Source organism: Pipra filicauda, unplaced genomic scaffold, assembly GCF_003945595.2.
Source record: "Pipra filicauda isolate LSUMZ 115617 unplaced genomic scaffold, ASM394559v2 scaffold116_size3395265_pilon, whole genome shotgun sequence".
NCBI lineage: Eukaryota > Metazoa > Chordata > Aves > Passeriformes > Pipridae > Pipra > Pipra filicauda.
In genome coordinates, this window is record NW_024103618.1 from 1,886,696 (window position 1) to 1,912,447 (window position 25,752).

Here is a 25,752-nt window from a genome sequence, read left to right on the forward strand (position 1 = left end):
TCAAATGTATCATGGTACCTGTAAATCAAATATGGTAGCATACTGTCTACTGCAGTTTCCATTAACCAAAAACATCTCAAAACTATGACTTCGTAAAATACTGTATTCGACTGAACCTAAGCTGCACTATGGTAAGCTTTGAGTGACAGTGCACACTGATTTTTAGCAAACATCAAGTTCAATGAGCTCTGCTAATGACCCAAGGTCAGCTTCTGACATCAAATAAGGAAATTCTCATATAACACTAATTTGAAATTTACTTGAGGCTGCTAGAACTGTACATAAAACACTTGCATTTTAGTTTTGGGCAGACATATTAGATTTGTAAACTTCAAATGCTCTAAATTGGCCAATTGTATGTTCTTGTCTCATGAGACAAAAACTTACAAACAGTAAAATGAGGTTGACCTAGATTTGCCTGGGAGGGGTGGTGATGGCAGTGGCAGGGTGATGTCTGTTGAGGCTGCTCCTTCAAATTGTGTTTATCAATTATTCCTTTGAAAGAGAATTACCAGTATAATTTATATTATGAGACAGCTAGCTAATTTTCTCAAAGTTGCAGACAAATATTGTACACTTATAAAACAGAAACAGACAAACATCCCTAGCACTGTTCAATATTCAGAGAAATGGGAACAGATATTTTAGACAAAAAAAATGGTAAAACCTTCATACTGTACACACCAAGTTACTCAAGTAGGATCTGAAGAAAGTAGGATGAACTGTAACACAAAGATATGAACTACCTGAAGCAGGAAGGTACTAATTACTTCTAGGTTTCATCAAAGACAGTAAGAGCTAGATCTAGAATCACAGGAAGGGAAAAGCATGCATTTTTACATCATCTATTACCCTAAAATGATTCTTTGCATAAGAGAAGGTGTAGAAAACCTTATTTTTCAAGATAATTACAGAAATAAGAACCTCACTGTTAAGTTAAAGCTTTATAAAAATAACACATTCTGTTTTCCTAAGCTTTCTTTCACATCCCACTGAATTAAGTAAAAGGACATCATCTGTGGAACAGGGCAATTCTGAACTGGAAGCTAGAATCCTGGACTGCTACTAGGTGGATTTTAGATCCCAGAATGAGTCTGGGGAATATGTTCAGAAAAATCACGACAGTTACATTAATCAAAGATGAGATATGGGAGAAAAAAAATCTTTGTAGAGAAGCTGAAGTACAGAACACATAGTTCATGATAAGAGATTATAAGCACTCTTGAAAATAAAGAGAAGTCTTGGAGCAAATAAAACCAAAGTAACAGAAAGGGATGTGAAAGGACAAAATTAAGAGGTAAATGGACATTGAAATAATATCTCAGTGTTCCCTTGCCAGGAAGAGGGCTTTCAGACATCCAGATGAGAAAATTGTGACAGGCACATTCATTTACAGAAAAAAAGATAGGCATCTACAAGGGCAAAAAGCAGAAGATACAAGTAGGCACAGAGCACAAGAGCACAGCCTTCCTGTTGGGGTTAACACAACCTTGTCTGAAAAGTGGAGAAACAGACACTTCTGGGAAAGCAGCAAAAATCCTGTGAATTTATGCATTTACTCAAAAGCAAAAAAAATTTTCTAATAAAGGCAAGGATTCAAATGTCAAATTTCTGACACTAGAAAATGATGAAACAAAAGTTTTGAACCTACATTTATTATGGTGGTAAGAAGACAGAGATCTCAGACTAGAGGACATCCTAAATAACTCAGCATATGGGAACTAAGTGGAATCAGGGAACGAGAATGGGTCAAATCAAAGCATTTATGAGTGTCATTGAATTATGAGACAAAGAGACTCAGCTACACATTAAAAGGCCAAATCACATCAACAAAGTGATTAAGGGATAAAATATTTTTCTTTAGTACAAGCATTTTTATTGCAGAGAAGAAGAATTTCTCAGAAAGTACTTTCCAAAATATTCCTGACTATTCCTGTTTTTCCCCTTCATACATTTTATAACCCTGCAGTGGGACATGGAATAAAGAAAGGGCTGTTACTCCCACCACAACTAATTACAACTAAAAAACAAACATAAAATAAGAAGCAACGTGCGGATTTCTGAAAGCACGTGAGCAGCACATAACAGCAGCACTGGAAGGGACAAGTCATTTGACCCACCTCTCATGTCCAGTTGTGTTTAACACTGCTTTAAGACAAATCCTGAAACATGCCTAAGCTGTTACTGATGAAAATTCAGAAGCTTCTCCAAGCAGTTCCTGCACTGCTCCACAAGCTTTACTACCCAAAAGCAGTATTCAACAGGAATCTTCCTTACTGATGCCTATTTCTATTGGTGCATAGTCTAAACATCATTCAATGAGGATATTATTCTTCTCTTCTTCACAGCCGTTTAGATACACCCAGATACAGTAGAGAGATTACCTGGCCTGTATTCTATTTCATAGTACTTAACATCGATTTCACTAACACACCAGGGCATTATTAGCTCATCTCACTTATTAAGTATAAAAACCCTTTGGCCCCAAATTGTTGCACAGACAGGGGTTGCTAGAGCTGCACTTAGATGAGAACAATAGCAAGTACAATTCTCAGTATTTTTCCTAATTAGCAGCCTCCACGTGTCTTGCAAGTACAGTTCACTAACCACCTTTGCATCTATCATTTAGCATATTCATTTAGACTAAGCTTCTCTAGTTTGCTTGGCCTATATCCACAAAATTCGACATATTGATCAAATCAAGTATCTCTTTGTTAATATGGGTTACCTCTTTTGGGCATTGATTTTTGCAGGAAATAAGACGCTCCTTTTCTTTTAAATCAGCACATGTTAGTTTTCTGTAAAAGGAAAGATGTATTTGTGATAATTTCCAATTTAAAACCAACAAAAGTCAATACAATTAGGGGTACATTTTAAGTATATCTCACTGCAAAGAAAAGTGAACTCATTTGTCCACATCCTGTGTGACTAATATAAACTACTCTATTTTACAGACAAACCCATATGAATTTAGAGGACTTGAGGTACTTTAAATAAAATGAACAAAGGAAAACATACTTGCATATGATGACTATTTTCAGAACAATAGACAAAAGACAGTGCTTAAATCCACGAATTCCATCTTATATTTCATAAAGTCTAGCTTACCCTCTCTGCACATACACATAAATGATTTTAAAAGTGTACAAATTATTATTAAGGAGTTTTCCATTAGAACAGCTAGAAATTGCAGGACAATGGCTGTATTTAAAGGACATACAATTTGCAACTAATTGCAAAGACCTTTTACACTAACTACATTAATTCTAATTCTTGTTATAAAATTCTTCTTCACATACTCTAAAAGAAGCACACATAGAACAAACATTACGTAAATTACCATAATATTTTCATAATTCAAAATATTATCTGTATTATAAAAACATTATAAAAATAATTTCTGCTCATAAGACTCCATGCATTTATAGTAATTTTAGTTAATACCAATAAAACTGGCTACATTTAAATAGAAAACCCATTATATTACTAATTACAATTCTCAAGAGAAATCTGATAACTTGCTGTAACAGTAGCTCCCATCCCCAGACATTTCAAATGGTTTCTAGTTAGTAGCATTCAAATGAAAAGCTAGGTTGTGTTCTGACACTTACAAGCATTCAACATACAGTACTGATAGTTTACAGTGACACTTTATTTTAAGCATCTGGAGACATGATGGGCAATCCCCAGGATGACAAGGCAAAACACATCGGTGAGGACAGCCAGATGGCCGGGGCTTGGTACACTCCTCTTCACACTGTGAACATTCCGGACCCGCCTAACAAAATGAAAACAAAGTACTAAAGAAAGTGCCAAATGTTTGTTTGTGAGATGTCATTAACAAGCTTTTATATAGAAGAAAGAGCTGGGGTGTAAAATACATTTTTGAAAAGCAAAGTAGAAAGGTCAGTGTTTGTCAGTCAAGGAGACAGAGTTCTATTTTCCTTCCTGGGCATAAAAGAATCTCCTTAATGTTAGTGCTTTGGAAAATTACCATTAAGTCTGTTAATTCTCTACAGAAAACTGTTAGAAAAAGAAGTAATTTCGTATTCTGAACTAACTTTTCCCACCCATCATGTTACTGTAATGCTTTAGTCATGACATTCTGCTCTGTAATACAGGGGTGGAGGGGTTGGTTTGCTTAATTTTAAGAAGCAAACTTTAAGCCATTCCATTTCCATACATGTATGATATTCCGTATAATCTTCCAGAAAGTATTCATTTAGGTATATGCTGGGAGCTGCCTAAGGCGTTGCTTCCATTCCACAGACTACATGAAGTCTACAAGAGCTATGGTGTCATCCTCATTCCAAGTGATGTGATCAACAAGATAATGAAAATCAGCACAGTAAATTAAGCTTCATTTCTATTCATATTCTTAACAACTCATTCATTACCCCAGTCTGCAATCAAATACACCCAGATAGATTGACAGGAGTTATCAACTGATAAATGTTCAGTTTCAAAGAAGTCAGTCAAAGTAAAGCAAATTTGTCCAAGAATGAAGCTACATAACACTTCCCCAAAAGGACTATTCCATGTCAACGTTTCACTTTATGCTGTTCAAAATAAAAGCATAAGTATTTAAGGTTTTAATTGTTTTTCCTCAGTTCCTTCTTCTTCTGCTTCTACAGTTGAACAACTTTTGCTGAAGTTTTAAAAAGGAACCATTGTACAATGACTGTTTACAAAACTTAACTCCCAAAAATTCAAATCTAAGAAAAACAACAGCAACTAAAAACATTTAGAAAACTGTGATACAACATTTAACAGTAGGTAAAAGCAAACAGCTGGCCTTTCTGTAACATTTTCTAACACAACATGCAGAACAAACTTAAATTCCAGACAGAAAAATCACTGCTCAGACATACAAGCAAGAAATTTAATCAACCCTGACTACACCTGCAATTTAGTCTACCAAAACGACAGAACAAAAGCTCTAAAGGTCACAACCAACTTAAGTTCATAAAAAATTGAAGAAAATTGAGAAATGAGATTTACCCATACTTCACAGGTACACAGGCTTCCATTTTCTGAGAATGTATTGCCTCATTCAAGACAGAGTTAGAAACAGTCCTGACTCATTCACATTTCAATTGGGCAGCCGAAGCAGCAGGCAGACAGCCTCTTACAGTCATAATTGGAGATGCTTAACTGTCACTCTCAGTATTTACTGACGTCGCTCTGTTGCTACAGATTACTGTTCCACCCATACTCCTCAGACAAAAGTTTCACAATCATTAATAGAATAATATGGTAGCTACAATATATACAGTCATTAGATGAAAACACCACCACTTCCAGGATTGGAATCCACAGGGCATCATCCTATTTAAGTTAAATGTAACAGCTTTATACCCTGCTGAATGCTTCTCAGTTTTCTAAATGCCCAGAGAACCCATGTGGTAACTTCTTCTGAAGTAATGCTTCAAAAAACTTGAAAAGCTGTTGTCCTTCAAATCATGACTCTCTCAAGCCACAAACTATGTGGTTTTTACTACTGAAAACTTGAACAATTTTCAGCTTTATATTTACTTCTTTTTTGTTTCATATTATCTTCAGCAACTAACACCCACAGCTTCTTAATTGCATAAATGGCAGTTTCTAGTAGACACTGAATAAACGTGACTATATCATGCTAGTGCTTTAAAAAGCCTTCAGCAACTCTGCAACATTCCCAGTGCTCTGTCCTAAAGATCTGCCAGCCTCCTCAACCTGCTTTCCAGTCTCCTCAGTATGTACTTGCCCCAATAGTATGCAAGTGCATTTGTATATAGAGATTATCAGTAGTTCACTTGATCTTGACAGTTACAAAAGATAACTTTAGAAGAGACTTGTCAAGAGTGTCATATAAGGTTTTGATGTAATCAAAATAATGTATGTCAACATAAAATGTATAGAATTTGCAAAATATAAAATAGTCTCCATTTTGTAGTCTAAGGAAGTACAGATTAGCGTCAATGGAAACACCACACAAGCAAGTCTCCCAGTGGGATTTGGATGCCAGGGGGATCTTGTGCCTCCCAGCTGCAAATTCTTTATTTTCCAGTTAAAACTGAAGACAACATATAAAATACATTAAAAAAAAAAAGCAAAAAGGAAAATAACCTACCTTCTTTGCATCTGCACTACTGTTCAATTTAGTAACATGATGACATTCTTTCATACAGGTGTGATTCTGGCAATCAAGAAGCCTCCCACAGTATCTTTTACATGAGTAGGGATTTGCAGAGTGACAGGGTAAGGGACTAACCTAAAAGTTAAAAATAAATAAATATAGATATACAGACAGGGTATATATACACACATTGCACCGAGACTGTGTGTGATACATACCTACACACATACACACAGAGGCACAAAATCATTACTGAGAAATTCTGTTTCTCAAGCATCTTTGTTAAAAGAAAAAACACCAGTCCAATTCTATTTGATCTTTTTTTTTGAAGTATTATTTAAGTTCCTGTCTAGATAACATAACCACACACATTTGTTTTACACTGATTATACCAGGTAAAAAAGCATACTTCATTAAACAAGCTAATTTTTGCAGCATAGTTTGGTTTTTTTTAAACAGACTATTACTTTCTCAAATCTTTTAGTGTGATTAATCTCATCTTTATGAATTAAACTCATACCTTCCATTAAAGGTTCCTAAACTATTTTACTGTTATTGCAGAAGACAGTTACAGTTTGTTTTCCCAGGCGTAATTGTATTATGGTCATCAAAAATATTATACACCTAAACAGTCATCATACACCTAAAACAGTCTGACAAAAAGAGAAAACAACCTGCAAGCCAGAAATTCTATAAACCAAATACTGACTACATCAAATGTAACTACCAGGAGTAGTAAGAAGAAGAAATGGCACGTGACAGGACTGAGATTTTAATGTGTTATGATACATTTGTACTTTCTAATTTGAGGGTAACACTTCAGTTAATAGAGCTCTGTAGTACTATTCAGAGCATCTACTTAGAAGTCTTTTACCTTCATCAATACTGGAATCGAGTGTAAACTCCTAAGTAGGTTAACCAGGTTACTTTTCTAAATTTGAATAGTACAAGTTCCTTCATGACAGAAGATTAGAGGAAACTTGCTGTTCCCATTTTTTCAACCATTATGTAATGTTCACATGGAAAAAAACATTAGTTTCTGTGATGCTGTCAAAAAAATTCATTTTTTTTCTTAATTTCACGATCACTTTGAAGAGAAAAACTATTTGTGATGTTATTACACAAGAGGCTAATGTGACATAACTCACTTTGACTAGACCAGGGGTGTGATTTTGTGTTGCAGCTTAAGTTGATGGAACAGCTTTGCAGGGTACCCTTTCCTTTTCTCTCTTCCAACTCTACAATACTCATTGCACACTCCTACCACTTACTTGGAACAAGTCCTACCACACATCTGTCTTTACAGCAAGACAATTCAAATAACCAAAATGGAAGAAAAGGAATCAATAGAAAAAATTTCTTGTCTTTTGCTAATGGATTGACCATACAAACAGGCACTGAAATGTGAGAAGAGAGGATGGTCCCACAGGGCAGAGCGAGAGACAGCCTCCATTCAGCACTGTCCATGTTGGTTTCCTTCAATCCTAAAGCAAAAATACACAAAGTAGGATTTGAATCCACTTGCCTAGATAAATGTTTTCTGGGCTTGAACCAAAAAGTACTACTCCAAGTTACTGCAAACTCCGATTCATTTGGAAGACTTCTGAACTCCTCATCTTGACCCTTCAAGATTGAACAAGAGTCTGCATGGTAGGCTGATCAAGCATGGAATACATAGGAGAAAACCTTGAGGCTATCACATCCAACCACTCTCACATTCCTACGTCATGGCTGAACCTAATGCTGGCTAAAGCACTAATACAACCACAGCAAATAGTCTGAATACCTGGTTCATACTGCCCTGTTCAAACATCCCACAACTCTGTCTCCGATGGCTTATGTTTCTGGTGACCAAGGGAGGAAAGGACAGCAGTAGGCATAATAAAATGATGGTCTGAAGCAGAAAATAGTACTATACCCAGCAAGCACACATCAATTACCATAGTTTTTCACATTCCTAATATCCTACCCCTTCTCATTCTCCTGCATGTCCCTCTTCATAGCCACAACTGCCTTTCAGTAGCAACATTAAGTAGTCAAAGGATGTTGAAAGGTAAAACAATGAAAGAAAAGACGTACTAAACATTACAATCTGCCACTTCCCACTTCCCTACCTTTCCTTGCTCCCCCATTGCCACTCAGTTTTTAATGACTACTGGCTCTGCTGCGGCTCAGGCAGTGATAGCAGATCAGAGCAGTAACAGCAGATAAGTTCTACGGCTGCACCGTTCCATAATGCTCATGGGACTTCTTTCTACCAGGAGTTGAGTCTTCCATCAGAGAAGGACACAACCACAAACTCCAGTTAAAGTGAAGCACTTAAGCAGAAGTGGAGCATCCCTTCCAGTAGCATCCCTTGAGTACACAGTTGAGAGGCACTGCTGACCATAGCCAGGGACAGTGAAGCACACAAGCCAGCCAGACAACAATGGCAGCTTTCAGATCGCTGACCGCAGGGAGCATCCCAGCCCTCCGGTTGCATCCAGCATAGCTTTAGCTTGAGGCCAATAAAAGATACGATAGTCTTCTGGAATCAATTGACAGTGCAGCCAAAAATTGAAGAATTTCAATTAATTTAGACTGACTTTTTTTTTTTTTTAAATTTCTTAACAAGTCATTTTTTTGTGGATCCTACTAATAAATCCAAAGGACAAAGCAGAAGAAAGCTGTACTTTCTACATCTGGAATGCATTTCTGAAATGGCTGAATGAAGGTTGCTACTCTTGCTACAAAGACAAATATCAAAGAAGATGCAAACTCCAGGAGGCTGATGAGCTGAAGAATAAAGAATGCAGATGAGAACCAGAAGTATTTAATGAAAGCTGAATAGGAAAAAAAGGAAAATAAGAAGGCATCATTTTCACACTACAGATATTCCACAGGGAAAAAAAAAAGGAAGGAAAGGAATAAAGGACATGACAAGGTTCAGAAGCTTTACAGGAAATCTCCCAAATGCATAAAAGCAACTAACAGATACATCAATTGCAATATTCAAAATACTCATCAAGGAAACAAAATCAGAGCACCTTCCTTCCTCTAGAACATTTAATGAAGCCACCACAAGAAAATTATAGACAGCAGATAAATTCATATCATATTCAGTTAAGATTTCCTTCTCTGTCCGCATTTACCTTGTATCAGCTTTACTCAATGTTTTCCACAAAGAGATTTAGAATAATTTGATTTTTTAAAAGTCTTTAAAAGAGCATATGTGTACCACTGCTACGAAATACCAATGTTTATAACAGTTTTAAAAAAAGGTAAAATGTCGAGATTTCCTTTCGGGGTGGTGTCAACTGTTGATGATAGGTTATTTTTCTGACATACAATCTGAAACAAAATTCAGAGTTTCTTTTAAGAACCTACATATAGAAGAATGAAGAGTTATTTATTTTTTAAAAAATATATGTAAAAACAACCAAAACTTACAGAGTAAAATTATTTGAAAGAAGGTTATGGACCTCACCTAAAAAAAAATTTTATTTTAGCTTAAACATCATGCAGAATCATACTTCAACTAAACAGAGATTTTATAAAATTATATCATCTGGAAATTAGTTTTAAGTCTGTTGTTTCAAGGGATAAATTGCTTGTTCTAAATGCCAGGACATGGAAGAGCGCAAACTAAATCAATGCCTTAAAAATACTTTTGAAACTAAGATTTGTTTATTATAAAAGTCCTAAGGTGTTTGCTTTTATTCTCTATTCTACTCATTGTCTGCAGGCATTCTGTTAAAATACAAGAAGACTTTGTAATTTTCTTCATTCCTAGTTTCTTTCTATCTCCTCCGTTACAGGAGGTATAGCAACATCAACGTAAGGAGTAACATAGTACAGCAATGAGCACCTACTCATAGCAAAATTTTGCTTGAGAAAATTGCTACTTCTGTCACTAGTGAAAAGTTCACATTTCCCAGTGAAAATGCCATCAGGAGCTGGAAACTATTATAGAAGGGAAGCTCTTGTTAACAAAAATAAATTAATTTGAGGTGGGATTACTTGTTCAGAGCCAATGTGGCTGTAAAACACTGAACAGACATTACATATTAATTTTTTTCTTTCCAGAGATCTCAGAACATAAAAACATACAATGTGCATAAAATATACTGCAAGCACCCTCTTCATACACACATTAACAAGTCATTCTCTTCCCTGACTTCCACGAAAATCTCAAAGATTAGGAAATTTCACTCCATTCCAGAAACTGTTGCACTTCAGAGGGAAGGCAGAACCGCCCTTTGCTGGCTGAGAGTATAGAGTGTCATGCAGCATCAATATCTAAATAAAGTCAAGTATAGAGTCCCTGCGATTTTTATTTATTTTCTCTACTAATCCAAAAAGAAAACATGACCCAAAGCCATTGACTGATTCTGTTAAGACTAGTATGCAATAGAGATTTTTTTAAAAATTATTCTGAAATAAGTAGTAATAAGTACATAGTAATTGGTACCATTTTCTCTAATAAGAGTAGTGATACTATTTAACTCTGTTAAATAGTACATAACTCTGTCCCTCCTCTGTTATGTGGAGGGACATAAACTTCACAACCATGTACAACTAAACAGTATCAAAACCAGCAACATTATCTAGAGCAAGTTATATATTCAGTCTATTGACCACAGCTCATATTCTGTTTATACATAAATTCATGAAAATCAGGGTGAGATTCCATATGTCCTATCAAAAACCATATCACTCACTCAATAAAATATTAGATAATTAAGCCATAAGTTTTACTGCAGAAAAAAACAAGCCCCACTCTGTTTCAGCAACAAACAAATAGGCACTGTTGTTCTTTTCGTTCATTTTCACTGCAAATTTTTCTTTAGGAACCGACAAGCTGCAAAGTAGCTCTATGGAAGCTGCATTCACAGCCCAGATGGGTTAACACATATGCTGCACAAACAGACTGCAGAGACAGGAACTTTGGTAACAACATTTGAAGATGTTGCCACAACATAATTGATCCACCATTTTAATACATATCAAGAAATTATTAAAGAAGGTCAAAGAAAAAAAATATTTTTGTTTTTACTGTTTTCTAGAATTTGTTACTTGCTTAAAATGATTCTAGGGTTTTTTATAATATTGTTAGTTGGACTTTGATAGTGAATTTATGCCAGACATACTAGATGATGATGATGATTAGTAGACAAAGCCATAATAGTAATAGCTTTTTTTAAATTAGTTTAGCAATCATCTTTTAAAATCAAGAAAAATGAGTTGACCTTAAATTTCATAACTTTTAGAAATTACTGTGAATAATGATGATAGTTATTTAAGCATCAATTAGATTTTCTTCTCATGTAAGCCAAAATAGACAATGACTTCACCTAAAACTAGAGAAGGCTAGTTTTCATCAAAAGACAACCTAATAAGTAACACTAAAGAAGTTTCTACTATACTGTCTGATTTCATCCATGTGTGCTTAGATCCAAGTCACATGAAAATCTTCCTGTATGATATTATGTTCCTTGTCTTTTTAAAATATACACAGCAGTTTATAGGGGCGCTAAGGAAAGTATGTAAGAGGGAGAGATTAATAACCATAGAATGAGGCGGAAAAAAACCAGAAGCATCTAATAAAAAAAGACCACCCAAAACCATTCCAACATATTGTCAACAACTGCAAGAATACATGAATAGCTACGTTAAATCATGAGTCTAAATTTCTGTTCACAAATTCTATGAAGTCAATTAGTTACATATTCTTCAAAAAGGAACTAAAATACCTTCTGATACATAAGCCCTTGTGATAAGGTACTTAGTTGGTTTAAAAATATGTATTAAAAAATCTATTATTTCTCTTTTGTGCTTTCTTTTCAGACTGACATAATATCTGCCATATTTCACTTTATAAGGCAGTTTCCACGACTCACCTCATGCTGTCCAAGACACTCCCTGTTAAAGAGAAAAAATCACAGATTTAGAAAACATGTACTTCTTTAGGGGATTTAAAACAGTGACAGTGCTTTTCACACAAAAATCAGTGCAATCTATTTTTAAAAAGTGCAAACTAATACAAAATCATCTGTCTATGCAGCTCAATGCCTCCTCCTTTCCAACAGTTATTTTGATTACTGTGTTTTATGATGGCAATCCCAAAACCTGTTTCATGTGCAAATTAATTGTAGTTGTATACGAAATCAATAACTTATTTTAGAAAATAACCTGCTTTGTTTCCAAATATCTTCTCCTTTGTCTCTACTAATAGATCAGTATCAGTTATTTCAAAGAATTATCTAGTCTACTCTTAGGTTTACAGTTTTCTCCCTTTTAGAAAGCTCTGCTGTTCCTAGGTAAGAAAACCTGCACTCTGATCTGAACTGTGAAGGTATTAAATAATTTGTGACTCATTCAAACACCAAAATCAATCCTTTACTCAAGTTACTTTGAAAGCTATCTTTTTTTTTACCTGTCATTTCATATCCATCATCTTCTTGATTTCTCTACTGATATCTTATAAGGGAGAGCACTGAAATAATCATGAATATTCAAGCTAAAATACCTTTAAATCAGTTCCTAAAAATTTCCAGAAGAGTATGTTAAAAAAGATCCCTGATAACTTCTCCGACACAAAACAATTAACAATAGCTACACATGGTCTTTAGGACAGCAGGATACTAGCAAGAGCAATCAGTCTTTCACCTAGTATAAGAAACAGCAGATGCAGCACAGGAGCCTGTTCTTCATTCAATACAGCTCAACTACCTTATATCCACAATAATCTTCCTATATCCAGCTAATTGGGCTTCTAGGATCTCTGCATTCCATTGCAGCACACTTCTGTTCAACTGCAAGGGGAAACTGCTCAGCCAGCCTGATTACCTTCTGCCATGTAACTACTAAATCTGGGAGTGAGGAATTCCCCATGGCAAACTTGCATTCAAGTTGAGCTATAATGGTGTCAGATGAACTACCAGACACACGAAAAACTAGCAGGATCACTGGGCTCAAATGGTAGTAGCTAGTTTTTGTATCCTACTTGGACAGCAGTTGCAGACAGAATTCTTCAGCCTGGGACCTATCTTGTTTAATTATTTTTTTCCCCAGTAACTTGGAAGAGACAAAATGCACTAATTTTTCAAGTAACATTAAAGGACGCTACAATCAACACATTTGAAGGCAGAGGTGCCATTTGGAAGGATCTAGACAGACTGGAGGAGCAGGTTGAGAGGAAATTCATGAAATACAGAGACAGACAAATTCCTCCATCTGTGACTGACTAAATCCCAGCAACGCTGCAGGCTACTGGCTGGGGATAAAATAGTAATCTTTTAGCATTAAGGGGAAGTTACCAAGAAGATGAAGCCAGGTTCCTTACTGAGGTTCCTTACTCAGGGAGGCAAGAGACAATCATACTCTTAAACAAGTAAGGTTCTGACTGGATACACAGTGGAGGAAAAATAAAACCAAAATCAGTAAAAGTATAATTGAGCACTGAAAAAGATTGTCCTGAAAGAGTGTAGAATCAATTTACTTGGGGTTTTCTAAGGTCCAGTTGGACAAAGCTAGAGTAAATTGCTCTGAATTCAGTGTTGATCTGCTTTCAGCATGAGGCTGGACTAGACGACCTAAGCCTCAATGGTCCTTCAAAATTAACAGAGCAAATAGTTTTCCAGATACTCCCTTTTTAACCAGTTACAGAAATAAATACCAAACACATAACAAATCTCTACCTGCTCCTGTTCAAAGATACCAAATTACTAGAAAAAAAAACCAGAAAGTATTGCAAAGTTTCAGCAGTAAAGAATGGAATCTCCACTAACATCCATTCATACAGAACAGTATTATTTAAACTATTCTCCATCATCATATTTGTTCAAATGTCACTATTCCAGCAATGATTTCAGAAGTTGTGCTAATGATCTAAGAAGTTGTCACATAATTTGATTTGTAGCAACACATTACTTTATAACCATGGTTTTGTTTATTACTATTTTCTTAATTCAGGAAACATCTCCCATATCACTTTCATTTAAAAAAAAAAAGGAAAAAAAAAAAAAGAACATTACAATTACAAAGATCAATCAAGAGAGTTATGATATTCCAGAATTAGTATGATATAATGCTAACAGAACCTTAATTTGCTCCAAGCACTGTGAAATGTAACGATGCTTCCTCTAGTTAGAAAATTAAATACAACTTTTCCAGTAGAGTTTCCTTCTCACTTAGCAGACTTACCTCCTCTGGGGAAAAGTCTTCAGACTAAAGGAGGCTATTTTGATGTTGAAATTCAGAGGAACTAGGAGACGTCTTACAAAATGCATGATGTTACACTGACTTCTACTGAATACCTACACGAAACAGTTGCTACAGGTTTCTACACAAACACTGAAGCCAGACTGGTCAGAATAATCTGACCTTTTCCACCTTTTGGGAATCTGGCTTTGAACTTTGAACTCAAGTATCACAAGCACTGTATGGTCACAGTTCTGAACAGAAGTAAAACCTATTATAGCACAATCCTATATTAAGTTCTAAACATATCTTACATTGACAAGTTAAATGGATCTTTTTATCATCTTCCTCCATCTAGTTCTCACTTCACAAAATGAGGACGTAATACTCCCTCATTAAAGAGGGATGTTTAAAAACCAAAAAGGCAGTAATGCCTGTGAAGTATGCAGGTTTTAAAACAGTAAGAGACCACAACACAAAACCAAGCCAAAATCCCCACCAGCATTTCATTTTTCAGATAAATACTGAATTCTCCGTAATGTAAACAGAGGCTCCATCGCATTGAAAAAGAATGGTGAAAAAGTGTCATCATCCTGTGTTCCCCTATATCCTCAGCACCATCATAGAAAGAGTTGATTCAGTTCAACTCAAGGAACAGAACCTTCTGGACAAGTCAAAATCAGAAAGGAAACAAGCTGATGGGATGAAAAGTATGAACCTATCATTAAACAGCATACCATAACTGAACAACTGAGAAACAAAACAGCAACTCATTATGCAGAATATTATGATCCCATAAACCAAGACAGAAACTACACAGAAGAAGTCATGTCACTGATGACTATCAAACTTTGCATTTTCTTTTAAAGTAGCATTGCACACAGCACACATTAGAAAAACTAATCCTTACTATCAGTCCTTTCACACAGTGAGCACACATTAGAGAAATGTCTTAAAGAACCAACAGTGCTCCCAGCTTTATGAGAATGGTGTTCACATAGGCTTTTTGCATCTGGAGACGAAAATACGGTTATTTTCATGTCCACCTCTACAACAGTATAAAAAGAAAAAAATCTTTTACCACGTAAAAACTTTTTTTTCCTTTTTTAATACTTACACTGGTATAGGAACCTCACAGGGAGGACACGGTAATGCAGTTTGAATGAAAGCCGGCTCAGATGGCTGTTCCCAAGGACCTGCAGACTGATGCTGAGAGCAAGAGACACTAGGTGAATACAAAACACAAACACAGCTATCTGCTTGACCATAAATAAACACATCATCTAAAGAGTTCCCAGTTCTAACAAATTCACTTCCTAGTTACTAACTTTTTACTAATGGAAATCTCAACACCCCCTACACATAAAAAAATTACTGTTTCATCCTTAGCCTGGTTAATAAGAAAATGTGGTCCTTACTGCTAAAAATTAAGCACAAAGCCAAACAAAAGAGTCAACCAATCCTAACTATTTAATAGAGGTAAAAATAGAAAAATATTTAAATTAGTAAGCTAGTTCAATTACCATCATGCAGTGCATGCATCATGCTAAAAAATGCCAAACAATTTCTCACTTCTGTCTTGTGCAAATTTTGTTGGTTAAGTAAATATCAGAGGTAAAATTTATTTTTTGCTCTTATGTTAAAAGCAATTGCGTACATTTGGAATTAAACATTTGTAATACAACTCTAACAAAAATCTTATAATTTCTTGAGTAATTATAATTGTTGAAAACTGCAAATTCAATTATATATTACAAAATCACTTACACTGCAACAAAGCACCACTTAGTTTTGCGTTGAGCAGTAAGCTGACTGATTTTTATTTACTCTGAACTTCAAAAGCCTCCAACATAAGATTAAGGTTGAACTGTTGCTCATTCTTCACAACAGTAATACACCATTTTTCACTATTTACTTACTGAGCCAGTTTGCCTCACAAGAGCTTCGTCATGGCAGGAAACAGGGCACAAATGACCACAGGTTAATGTTTTCTGGCAGGGTTGACGACATGGAGGACACCGCCCAAAGTGACAATAGTGTTTCTCCTGGGTAGAGTGGTGGCAGGTAGGTGGTCGACTGAAATAAAATCCAAGAGGAATCAATATGACAGCAAAAAATAAGAAGTTACAGTCACTGGGCAATTATGCTCAATACACAAAGAATTGAAATGAACAAGTTGGTTTGGGGTTTTTTTTTCTTCTCGACTTCAGCAGTGGTTCGTATTACAATAAAATTAAAACAGGACTTCTAAATAAAACTAAAATCAAAGCTGGGTTTATGTATTCAAACAGCTGTTTCAATCCAAATTCTACTCTGCGATAAGCAATCTTGCTAGACCCCAGCAGAAAATATTCTTTTTCCTTTTGCTAGTCAATTTTTCTAGATAGACTGTCTCATGGAGGTACTTCAAAACATACCAGAGATGACTTGGAAGAAATGAGTGGGACTACAAAATTAGAATAAGAAACAAGAACAAAAAACACACATACTTTCTATACTGACCTGCACAGCTGCTTGCATTTGGGAGGTCTGATGGTACGCTCCCTGCCACAGGGCACTTTAATGACAGTTTTTCCACAATTGCATTTCACATCTACAGACTCTGGACATGGATTACAACTACCTAAAAACAAATACATTAACAGTATGACATTTTGAAAAGAAGCCCAGTTATTTGGCTCTCACAATACTTCTTTTCCTATTAGTATTTAGTCTTATATACATATGAAGACATATCATCTTTCATCTAAATTCAAAAAGGTAAGATACACTGAAAAACTGGTAAGGTTTTGCAGATTTTGGATGATATTAAACGTTCAGCATATGTATAATGAATGCTGTTTTGAAAAGATCCTTCACCTCTATAAAGTTTCTCATGTTACTAATCTGATATATTTTTAAAAACATATTTGTAAAAGACCCATGTTTTAATTTATAGCTCTCTCACACCATTTTTTCAAGAGCCAATTGCCAAGTTTTATTATTGAGTAATTAATAGTAAGAATATGAATCTTCTAAAAAAACGCAAATTTAGATGTGGGTCTTGGCTTATTAACCATATTGGATTCTGAAATTTTAAAGGAAGCAATGCTTTGAAAGAAGTATTGACAGCCAAATGTTTTAAGCAATTCTGACTTATTAGCAGGATCTGAGAAGCATCACTTCAAGAAGCAGATGTCTCAATAACAACAGGCTGATGAACAGCAAAGTATGGAAGTACTACAGTCTTTATATTACAAAGTAAATTAAATTATAATATATTATCAGCACACATAAAATCATAGAATCACAAAATGGTTTGGGTTCTAGTTCCATCCAGTTCTGAACGCCCCTGCCATCGGCAGGGACATCTTACACTACACCAGCTAGCCCAAAGCACCATCCAACCTGGTCTCGAACACTTACAGGGATCAGACATCTCCAGGTTCTCTGGGCAACCTGTTCCAGTGCCTTACCACCTTCACAGTAAAGATTTTTTTTCCTAGTATCTAATCTTAACCTACTCTCTTTCAATTTGAAGCCATTCCCCCTTGTCCTGCCACTTCATGCTCTTGTCGAAAGTCCCTCTCCATCTTTCTTGTAGGCTCCCTTCAGGTATTGAAGGCTGCAATTAGGTTATCCCAAAGCCTTCTCTTCTCCAGGCTGAACAATCCCAATTCTCTCAGCCTTTTCTCATAGAAGAGGTGCTCCATCCCTCTGATCATCTCGGTGGCCCTCCTCTAGACTCGACTCAACAGGTCCATGTCCTTCCTGTACTGGGGACTCCGGAGCTGGATGCAACACTCCAGTGGTGTCTCACAAAAGCAGAGAGTAGAGGGGAAAAATCACCTCCCTCGACCTGCTGCCCACACTGCTTTGGATGCAGCCCAGGATACAGCTGGCTTTCTGGCTGCAAGTGGACATCCTTGGCTCATGTCCAACCTCTCATCCACCAGCACCCCCAAGTCCTTCTCAGCAGGGCTGCTCTCAAGCTGTTCATCTCCCAAGCCTGTGTTGATACCAGGGTTTGCCACGACCTGGGTGCAGCGCCTTGCACTTGGCATTGTTAAACTGCATTAGATTCCCATGGGCCCGCTTCTCCGGTTTGTCCAGCTATTTTTACAAAATAAACTGAAGGTCTAAAGCTATGCTGTTCAGAGTGGCTAATATTTCTATTCCCTGGCAACGAATTCTAAATTTCAGCAAGCATGAAAAACATAACAAAAAAAGAATTAAAAAAAAAAATCAAACCACACACATAATAGATTGTTACCTTTTTTCAGGGACCCCTGCAAAAGGCCAACTGCTTATTATCAACCTCTGGGAAGTTATTTTCTAGGAGGTATATATTTCCTTTAAAATCAGTGGTCCCTGAGATCTGGCAGCTCATTGCAAAATTAACCTGACCTGGTATTACATTCTAATGATAAAATAATTAATCATAACTTTCAGTAGCTATTAAAATACTGGTGTATAAGGAGAAACATGAATATAAATATTTTCAAATAAAAATAATTGCCTTGATTAGGAATATTTACATTCATCAAGATATTACAGTCTGTACTAGACTGTATTAAAGCTCTGTGTTAAAGCACAGAGAAGTTTTGGAAAATTGTTTTAAAAAATAAGTTTATCATCTGATATCATAGTTACTAGCTTCATTATATGCAAATTTAGTTAGCAAATAGACAATTATACTCTTTTGATAAATTACACTTCAAAGTGTATATATTTGACATTTACAGTCTCAAAGATCACTTTTATTTTCTTACAGATACTGCTTTATTGTTTTCATGTTAGTTATTAGAAATCTTTGTCATTTTTAGCCAGGCTGTAAAATGCAAACAGCATCAAATATAAACCATCACTCAACGTAAAAGTTTATCCTATAATGCAACACTGACTCCTTAGTTTTTCAATGAGAATTTTATTCTATGATTTAGTTATCAAACAAACTAATGCAGAAACACAATGTTACCAGTTTTGTTCTGACAGTACACAAAAAATTATGTATTTCTAGGATTTTGGAGAGGTACAGGGGCAGAGGGGAGAAGAAAGGAAAGGTAAGAAGAAAGGGGACACAGTTCACAGACTAAAAAACAAACCACTAGTTTGTGGTGACAGATTTAATAGCAAGTTAACTGGGACAACTACCACATTGACCTGTACTCTCCTCTAAAGAGTCACTCCCTCAGAAGGAAGACTGGTTGTACAAGCTGTGAATTATTTCTTGAGTTGTTGCAATTTATAGTTCAGAATACTAAGGGAAATTATATAGGCTACTCAGTTGCTGTTTCAGCAGGGCAGCAGCTTCTGTGGGGAAATTGCTGAGAGGGCAGATAATTTTCCAGTCATTCCAATTTAATCCCTACCAAGGAAATGTCAAAGCAATTGGCCAGGATAAAAGCTGCCAGGTAATTCTGGCCATTTCCAGCATCTTTTTAACCAAGGTCATGGCATGCAGAAGTAAACTTTTTTGCTATCCTTCATACAGTAAGTAACAAGTACTTATTTTCTTTCAACAGCAAGACACCAATATACTTTCGAATTCCATCATATTTATTTTTAAATTTTAAGCCCACTTGTACCACATGTTGTATTCTAGGATTTTTAAAAATCATCCAGACTCAACCAGCAACAGTCATTTCTATATGTATTTGTTATGCATATTCAGTGAAAAGAATAATTTTGAACAGAATTATTGGTGAAAAAAAGGCAAGCCATGGCTTCTGAATTACACAGCCGGAAAGAGGAACAATGTTAAGCAAAAACACCAGGTAAAAACTCAAGTTGCCACTATATAGGTCTTTAAGTTCTAACCAGCACTTTCAAACACACTGCCCCCACAAAAAGCCCACATGCAACAAGCGAGAGAATTCATTAAGGACCACACAGAGTCACACAAGCATAAAATTTGGCAAAAATAAACAATATTCCATCACTACAGGGATTCTTCACCTGTTCTTACCTCTGTGGCAACCTGAAGGACATTTGTGATTTCTGCAGCCTAGAGTCCGCCCACAGACTTGATCACAAGGTGGACAATTTCCAGAACAGCACTATTAAGAAAAAAAAATAAAACCAAAAAAACCCAAAAAGGTCTATATAACCGAAAACTTAGAAATTTCTGGTATATACTTTTCCAGTTCTGCCATCTCATTTCTGCAACACTTTTTAAAAAAATGTCAAGCTACTTTAGACAAGTTTCCTCCAGAAAGGAGGCTACCTGTACAGTGGTTTTAAAAAATTTCAAGTTATAAAATAGCAAGAAAACACACATTTGAAAGCATCGTTTTGACATACTAAAAAGGCAGAGAGCTTCAAAAAAGCATTTAAAAGTTCAGATTCCTGTAATATTTTAATCTAAAATAATTCAGAAGATTACACATAAAATATTCAACAATTTGCCCCATTACTCTGCAATTTCTTCCACTTCTACGCTATATCGTCCCTAGCACAAAGATATTGCTAATAATTTTTTTAAACACCTTTATCTTTATAGTAAAGCTCAGATAACTTTAGGATCAGTTTTCAACTATCACACCACTACAGTGGTGGATGCCAGGACAGGAGGGAACCCCATTTTTATTAACTTGAAAGGTACCCACCTTCCAAACTGTATACGGAAGAATGACAATTAGGAAGAGAAATATGGATTTTTTATCATAAATTAAAGATGTAAAGGTTGCATTTACTTGTTTTGTAATCTTTTCACGCAGAGTAAATTCACTTTAACAATAGTATTAAAAACAACATGAGAGTAAAACTGTATTTTTTCATGCCTGTTTGGGATAAGAAGTCCAACTTTCATAATGTATTAATTCACAAACAGCAGACAACTTTCAGGCCTTCTTTAATGAATAAACTGAAAAGACAGAGACTATCAATCATTCTTTTGATTTCAAATGAGAAGGGAAACAAAACTCCAATTCCCAATTGTCAGACTACTGCTGATTGCAGTGGTGTATATTAGGTGTGATGGAATGCTGGGCTATGAAAAATAAGAGTATGTTCCTTACAAAGTTATAACAGATCTCCAACTCTGCCTACAAAGTTAGGAAATAAATGGCTTTAACTACTACAGAATGCATAAAGCATGAGTAACTACTAGAGAATCTGAAAGCAAAACTGCCTTCTAGAACTGGAGAGTTGTCAAAATCTCCTCCCAGTATTTAAGGCCACTTAGTTTTTCTTGATGACTTGCTGTTCAGAGAATTCTAGTACACTGAAAACTAATTTGAATGGCATTGAAGAAAACACCTCTTTCTACACATTAACACGAGGTGGAGCAATAAATCAATGAGTTCTTTATATAGTATAAAATATTATGTCTAAATTTTGAAAAAAGTTATCTAAACAATACAATTGAGAAAGATCATCTGTGGGCACTCACCTTTCTCCGACACTGGTGCTTTTGGCAATCTCGAATTTTAGCACACTTCGTTTCACACAGATATGGCTTATGACATGGCATGCGTTTAGTGTGCTTTCCACAGCGACACTGCTTTTCAACCTCCTGGGCAGCAAGACAGATAAAAAAAGCAGAGTATTTTTAACACAAAAAAAAAAAAAAAAAAACAACACGATCTACTACTACCTGTAAAGAAAAGTACAAGGGAAAGTAACATTTACACTGTTCTGTCACAACAGGAAGTTTATGACGTGCTCTGAGCAGATTAGCTATCTGTGAAGTAACTACCTGGGGACCTTAAGTTGGTATTGCAAACACCTCACTGTAGCCTCTTCACTCAGAGGGAAGTCACTTCAAAGGAACCAAGCAAGTGTGTAGTGGAAGATGTCAAGTGTAAACACAAAACAAATTCATCCAAAAAAGAACCCCTCCTGCACAGTAAACTAGATTCATCCATCATGAATACAGGTAAAATGTAAGTGAGCAGGTCTATCTGACCTTCATCCCAGCTGTCATGTGCTAACTACTTTCACCATAGACTTTGTAGCCAAAGTTGGCTCAGGAAGAGACAACTGAGACCAGAGAGCAATGAGTTTATAGACCAGACCACAGATGCTCCATGGATGTTTGGACCAGACCGAAACTTTATTTTCTTGTTTGTAAGAAAATAATGTTATGCTACAGCACCTTCCATTTCACTAATGAAGGAATATCATAATATGACAAAGCCACAAGGAAGCTAGAAAATTTGGGGAAAAATTGTCTTTTAGGATATAATTAATTAAAAAAATGAAAACAAACCAAAAATTGGCCCAAACAATAAAACACTCATCTATGCCTCAGTTCAGATACATAATGCTCAACTACTTATTCAGAAATGTATTGGAGCGACAGGCGAATAGAAAAAGAACGTGCTGCTTTTAATGAACATAAACTCATAGATTTTGTGATAGATACAACTTCACTTTCCTTAGGAGATTCGCACTGTTTCAGGCATACAGTTTAAAAACCCTAACAAAATGTGAACTTGCTACAGCAAGACTAACCTGTCTGCATATTTCACAGGGACCCCGATGACAGCGCTGTGAACATTTATGGATGCCACATTCCAGAACTTTGTCACAACTATCACCACAGGTGGGCACATCTTCTGTGCAAGGCAATGTAAACTCTGTATAAAAAGACAGAAGTACAAGCAAACATTTAGGAAAAAAAAGCCAAAATATTTAGGAAAAAAATGCAAAGTGTAATGAGTTCAAATGCCAATTCTCTCTCATTTTTTAAAAAGCTTCTCCAGAGTTATTCAGTTATTCACATCGCAAATTAAACCCCTGGTACTAAGTAAAGCTTTGAAAGCTATGCAAAAAAAGTTAATACAGTGTCACAGTTGACTCTAAGAACTTTTTGTGGACCTGCAGAATTAACCTAAACTACTCATTGTCAAAGACTGGATGAGTTTTTTTTTAATTTATCATTAAAAAAAAAAAAATGTGGCTTACTTGTTTTTCCACATGGACAGGACCTTTTCCCAGAACGAGGACAGTCTCCACAGGGACCAACATGACAAACTTGTTCACATGTGTGATTACCACATGGCAAACGCTTCCTACACACCTGAGAAACTCAGAAAAAACAAGTAAATGAAGTGTAATGGAACTACACACCAAGACAAAGCAACCTAAGCGTAAAAAGTAGGAGACGCGTCTGGATGGAATTTAACTTTCTTTACATTTTGCTAACAAATTTTATATTTGATGAGTTCACCATATAAAACTGATCATCCCTGCAGTGATCCTAGTCTGAAAGGTCCCTGTATACTGAGGAGGTAGTGGTTCAGATAACCTGAGTAGTCCAGGTCTGTGCTGTGCTGCACATACAGCTTAACCTTCAGGCCTGCATTATACTGCACATCCGCCTTGGCTGTAGGACAAACATACTGTAGCAGAGGAGATTGGAGGCAGCTCCCACTTGGTACCAGTGATTATGCTGCCTTTATCTAGAAGTGTAGCAAGAAGTTCTCACCCAAACATCCTTTCTGTTTGACAGTAGAAATTATGATCAAAGATGTTTTCTTGTAACAAAATCTTACAATAGTTTCAATGACCAAAATGGGAAAGCTCGTTTTACAGATGGGGTCTGCACTGCATGCTGCAGATTCACATTTCATTTGATGATGCACAGCTTGGGGTTCCAAACGTCTAAAGGGACACACTATATTTTATATTATACTCCCTTAATGTTAGCTGAAATAACCTGTATTTTAACCAATACTTCACAGAGGCTAAGTGCCTTCCTTACTGGGATCAGAACGACCAAGTACCTCCTGGTGCAGCCTCCCATCTGCCACTTAATTTTTTTAAATTATTTTTATTTTTTACAGTTGATCAATCCATAGCCTTGATCTTAAGCATGAGCTGCAAATATACTTCAAGGAATGAATCACAAAGTTTTCATTCTGCTAGTCACTAGAAGTAAATAACCATGAAAGTCTTGCCTACTAAGCTGTGGTTTCATGCTTATTTTTGGAGGCAACAGCCGAAATTTCAATCTCAAGTACAAGCAGAATATGCAAAGTCAAATTCTCTATTACACTAACCCTAGAACAATTCCAGAACAGTGACATTTTAGCTACTACAAGAAATTAACTGGGCAACCAACTAAATCTGTTCTCAAACACTGCTGCCTATATGTTCAATTGCAATTTCAAAACTTAAAAAAAAAAAATATTTTCTTACTGAATTGAGTTTTTCCAATCCTTAATTACACCAAGTAATCAAATTTTATAATGATGAGAAATCTGTTAAAAAGAATAGCTTCAGCATACCTGATCACACTGCCACTGAGGACTTGCACAAAGTCTTTCTGCTGTCTGTCTTCCACAGATACACCGTTGTTTACTGACACGTGGACAAGGCTGACAATCTCCTGTATGTAATTGCAAAGTGACATTAAGAACAGGAGTTGCAAAAGGATGATGTATCTTAACAATTGAAACAACTACTCCTCTGAAGTTTAAGAGAGCAGGTGTACCTGCATGACAGGAATTCTCACAAGTATGTTGTCCACACAGCAGTGTTCGTCCACACGGCAGGCGACACGACCACTCCTTGGCACTGCACCTCCGGGGCACTGGTTTAGCCTTCTTACAGTGACAAGTTGTTGTGACCATCTTTGGGCAAGGTGGACAGGGTCCTAATTACAGGAAAAAGAATAGCTTGCTAATGGCCATTCAGCAAATGCAGCCTTAACTACATCTCTTTTATTCTTGAGAATTTTAAACATACTTAACAGATTTTAAGTAAAACTGTGTAACAGCTACCTAAATACAGGTCACGCAACCAGAAGAGGCAAAGGATTTACCTGGATGACAAAGCAGCAAACATTTATGACCACAAGAAGGTTTGAATTCCCTCTCACATATCTGACCACAGGAGTGAGGTACCAGCCATGGGTCCACTGTTGGATTCTCCACTTTTCCACAGTAACAGTAATACCTACTGGGAGTTTCAGAGCGTTTGTATTCAAACCTACATTTTGGACTACAACAAGGGAAAAAGGAGTTAAAAGAAAAGTAACTTTTTAGAAAAAAAATTTAAAAAGAAAAAGCAATTCTTATCATTTTGGCTTCCCAAGATTGTTACAATGCTACCAATAACATTTTTACAACTACTATAACCAATAATGATATAATTTAATTTATAATATACACTGAAGGTCTTTCTATATGTCAGATTTTACAGTGCATTCATTAGAACGTCTAAGGAATTGTCCCATCAGCAGGAATCAGAAGAATTTGTATGATTGGCAATACCACAACAATGTATGCCACAATGAGTTAACCTACTTAAACAGAACTAATTTAAAAAAGGGATTAAAAAACAGGTGTTTACTAACAGCAATCTACGTAAGCCATGTAAAACAAAGTTTAGCGATGCTACTAAAACTACGCATAATAATTAGAATTTTATCTGAAAAAATTTAGATTGAAGATGCACACCTTTATTTGTTACCCTTGATGTTGAAAGAAATTAAAAAATACATTATTGCTAAAGGTAGATAGGCA

At 35.9% G+C, this 25,752-nt stretch overlaps 1 protein-coding gene across 1 annotated transcript in view; it reads right to left on the minus strand.

The window, feature by feature from the left end:
* The window catches only part of NFXL1 (nuclear transcription factor, X-box binding like 1), a 47,016-nt gene that overhangs the window by 16,394 nt on the left and 4,870 nt on the right, over nt 1-25,752 (minus strand). The window contains exons 5-18 of the mRNA XM_027717725.2: nt 25,050-25,228; nt 24,720-24,881; nt 24,514-24,614; nt 23,189-23,303; nt 22,736-22,860; nt 21,672-21,794; nt 20,247-20,337; nt 16,802-16,922; nt 16,219-16,375; nt 15,417-15,508; nt 11,998-12,019; nt 6,113-6,253; nt 3,612-3,778; nt 2,729-2,798 (exon numbers count right to left, since the gene is read on the minus strand). Coding sequence (XP_027573526.2) covers nt 2,729-2,798; nt 3,612-3,778; nt 6,113-6,253; nt 11,998-12,019; nt 15,417-15,508; nt 16,219-16,375; nt 16,802-16,922; nt 20,247-20,337; nt 21,672-21,794; nt 22,736-22,860; nt 23,189-23,303; nt 24,514-24,614; nt 24,720-24,881; nt 25,050-25,228 — 1,666 coding nt within the window. The remainder of the gene's footprint in view (nt 1-2,728; nt 2,799-3,611; nt 3,779-6,112; nt 6,254-11,997; nt 12,020-15,416; nt 15,509-16,218; nt 16,376-16,801; nt 16,923-20,246; nt 20,338-21,671; nt 21,795-22,735; nt 22,861-23,188; nt 23,304-24,513; nt 24,615-24,719; nt 24,882-25,049; nt 25,229-25,752) is intronic.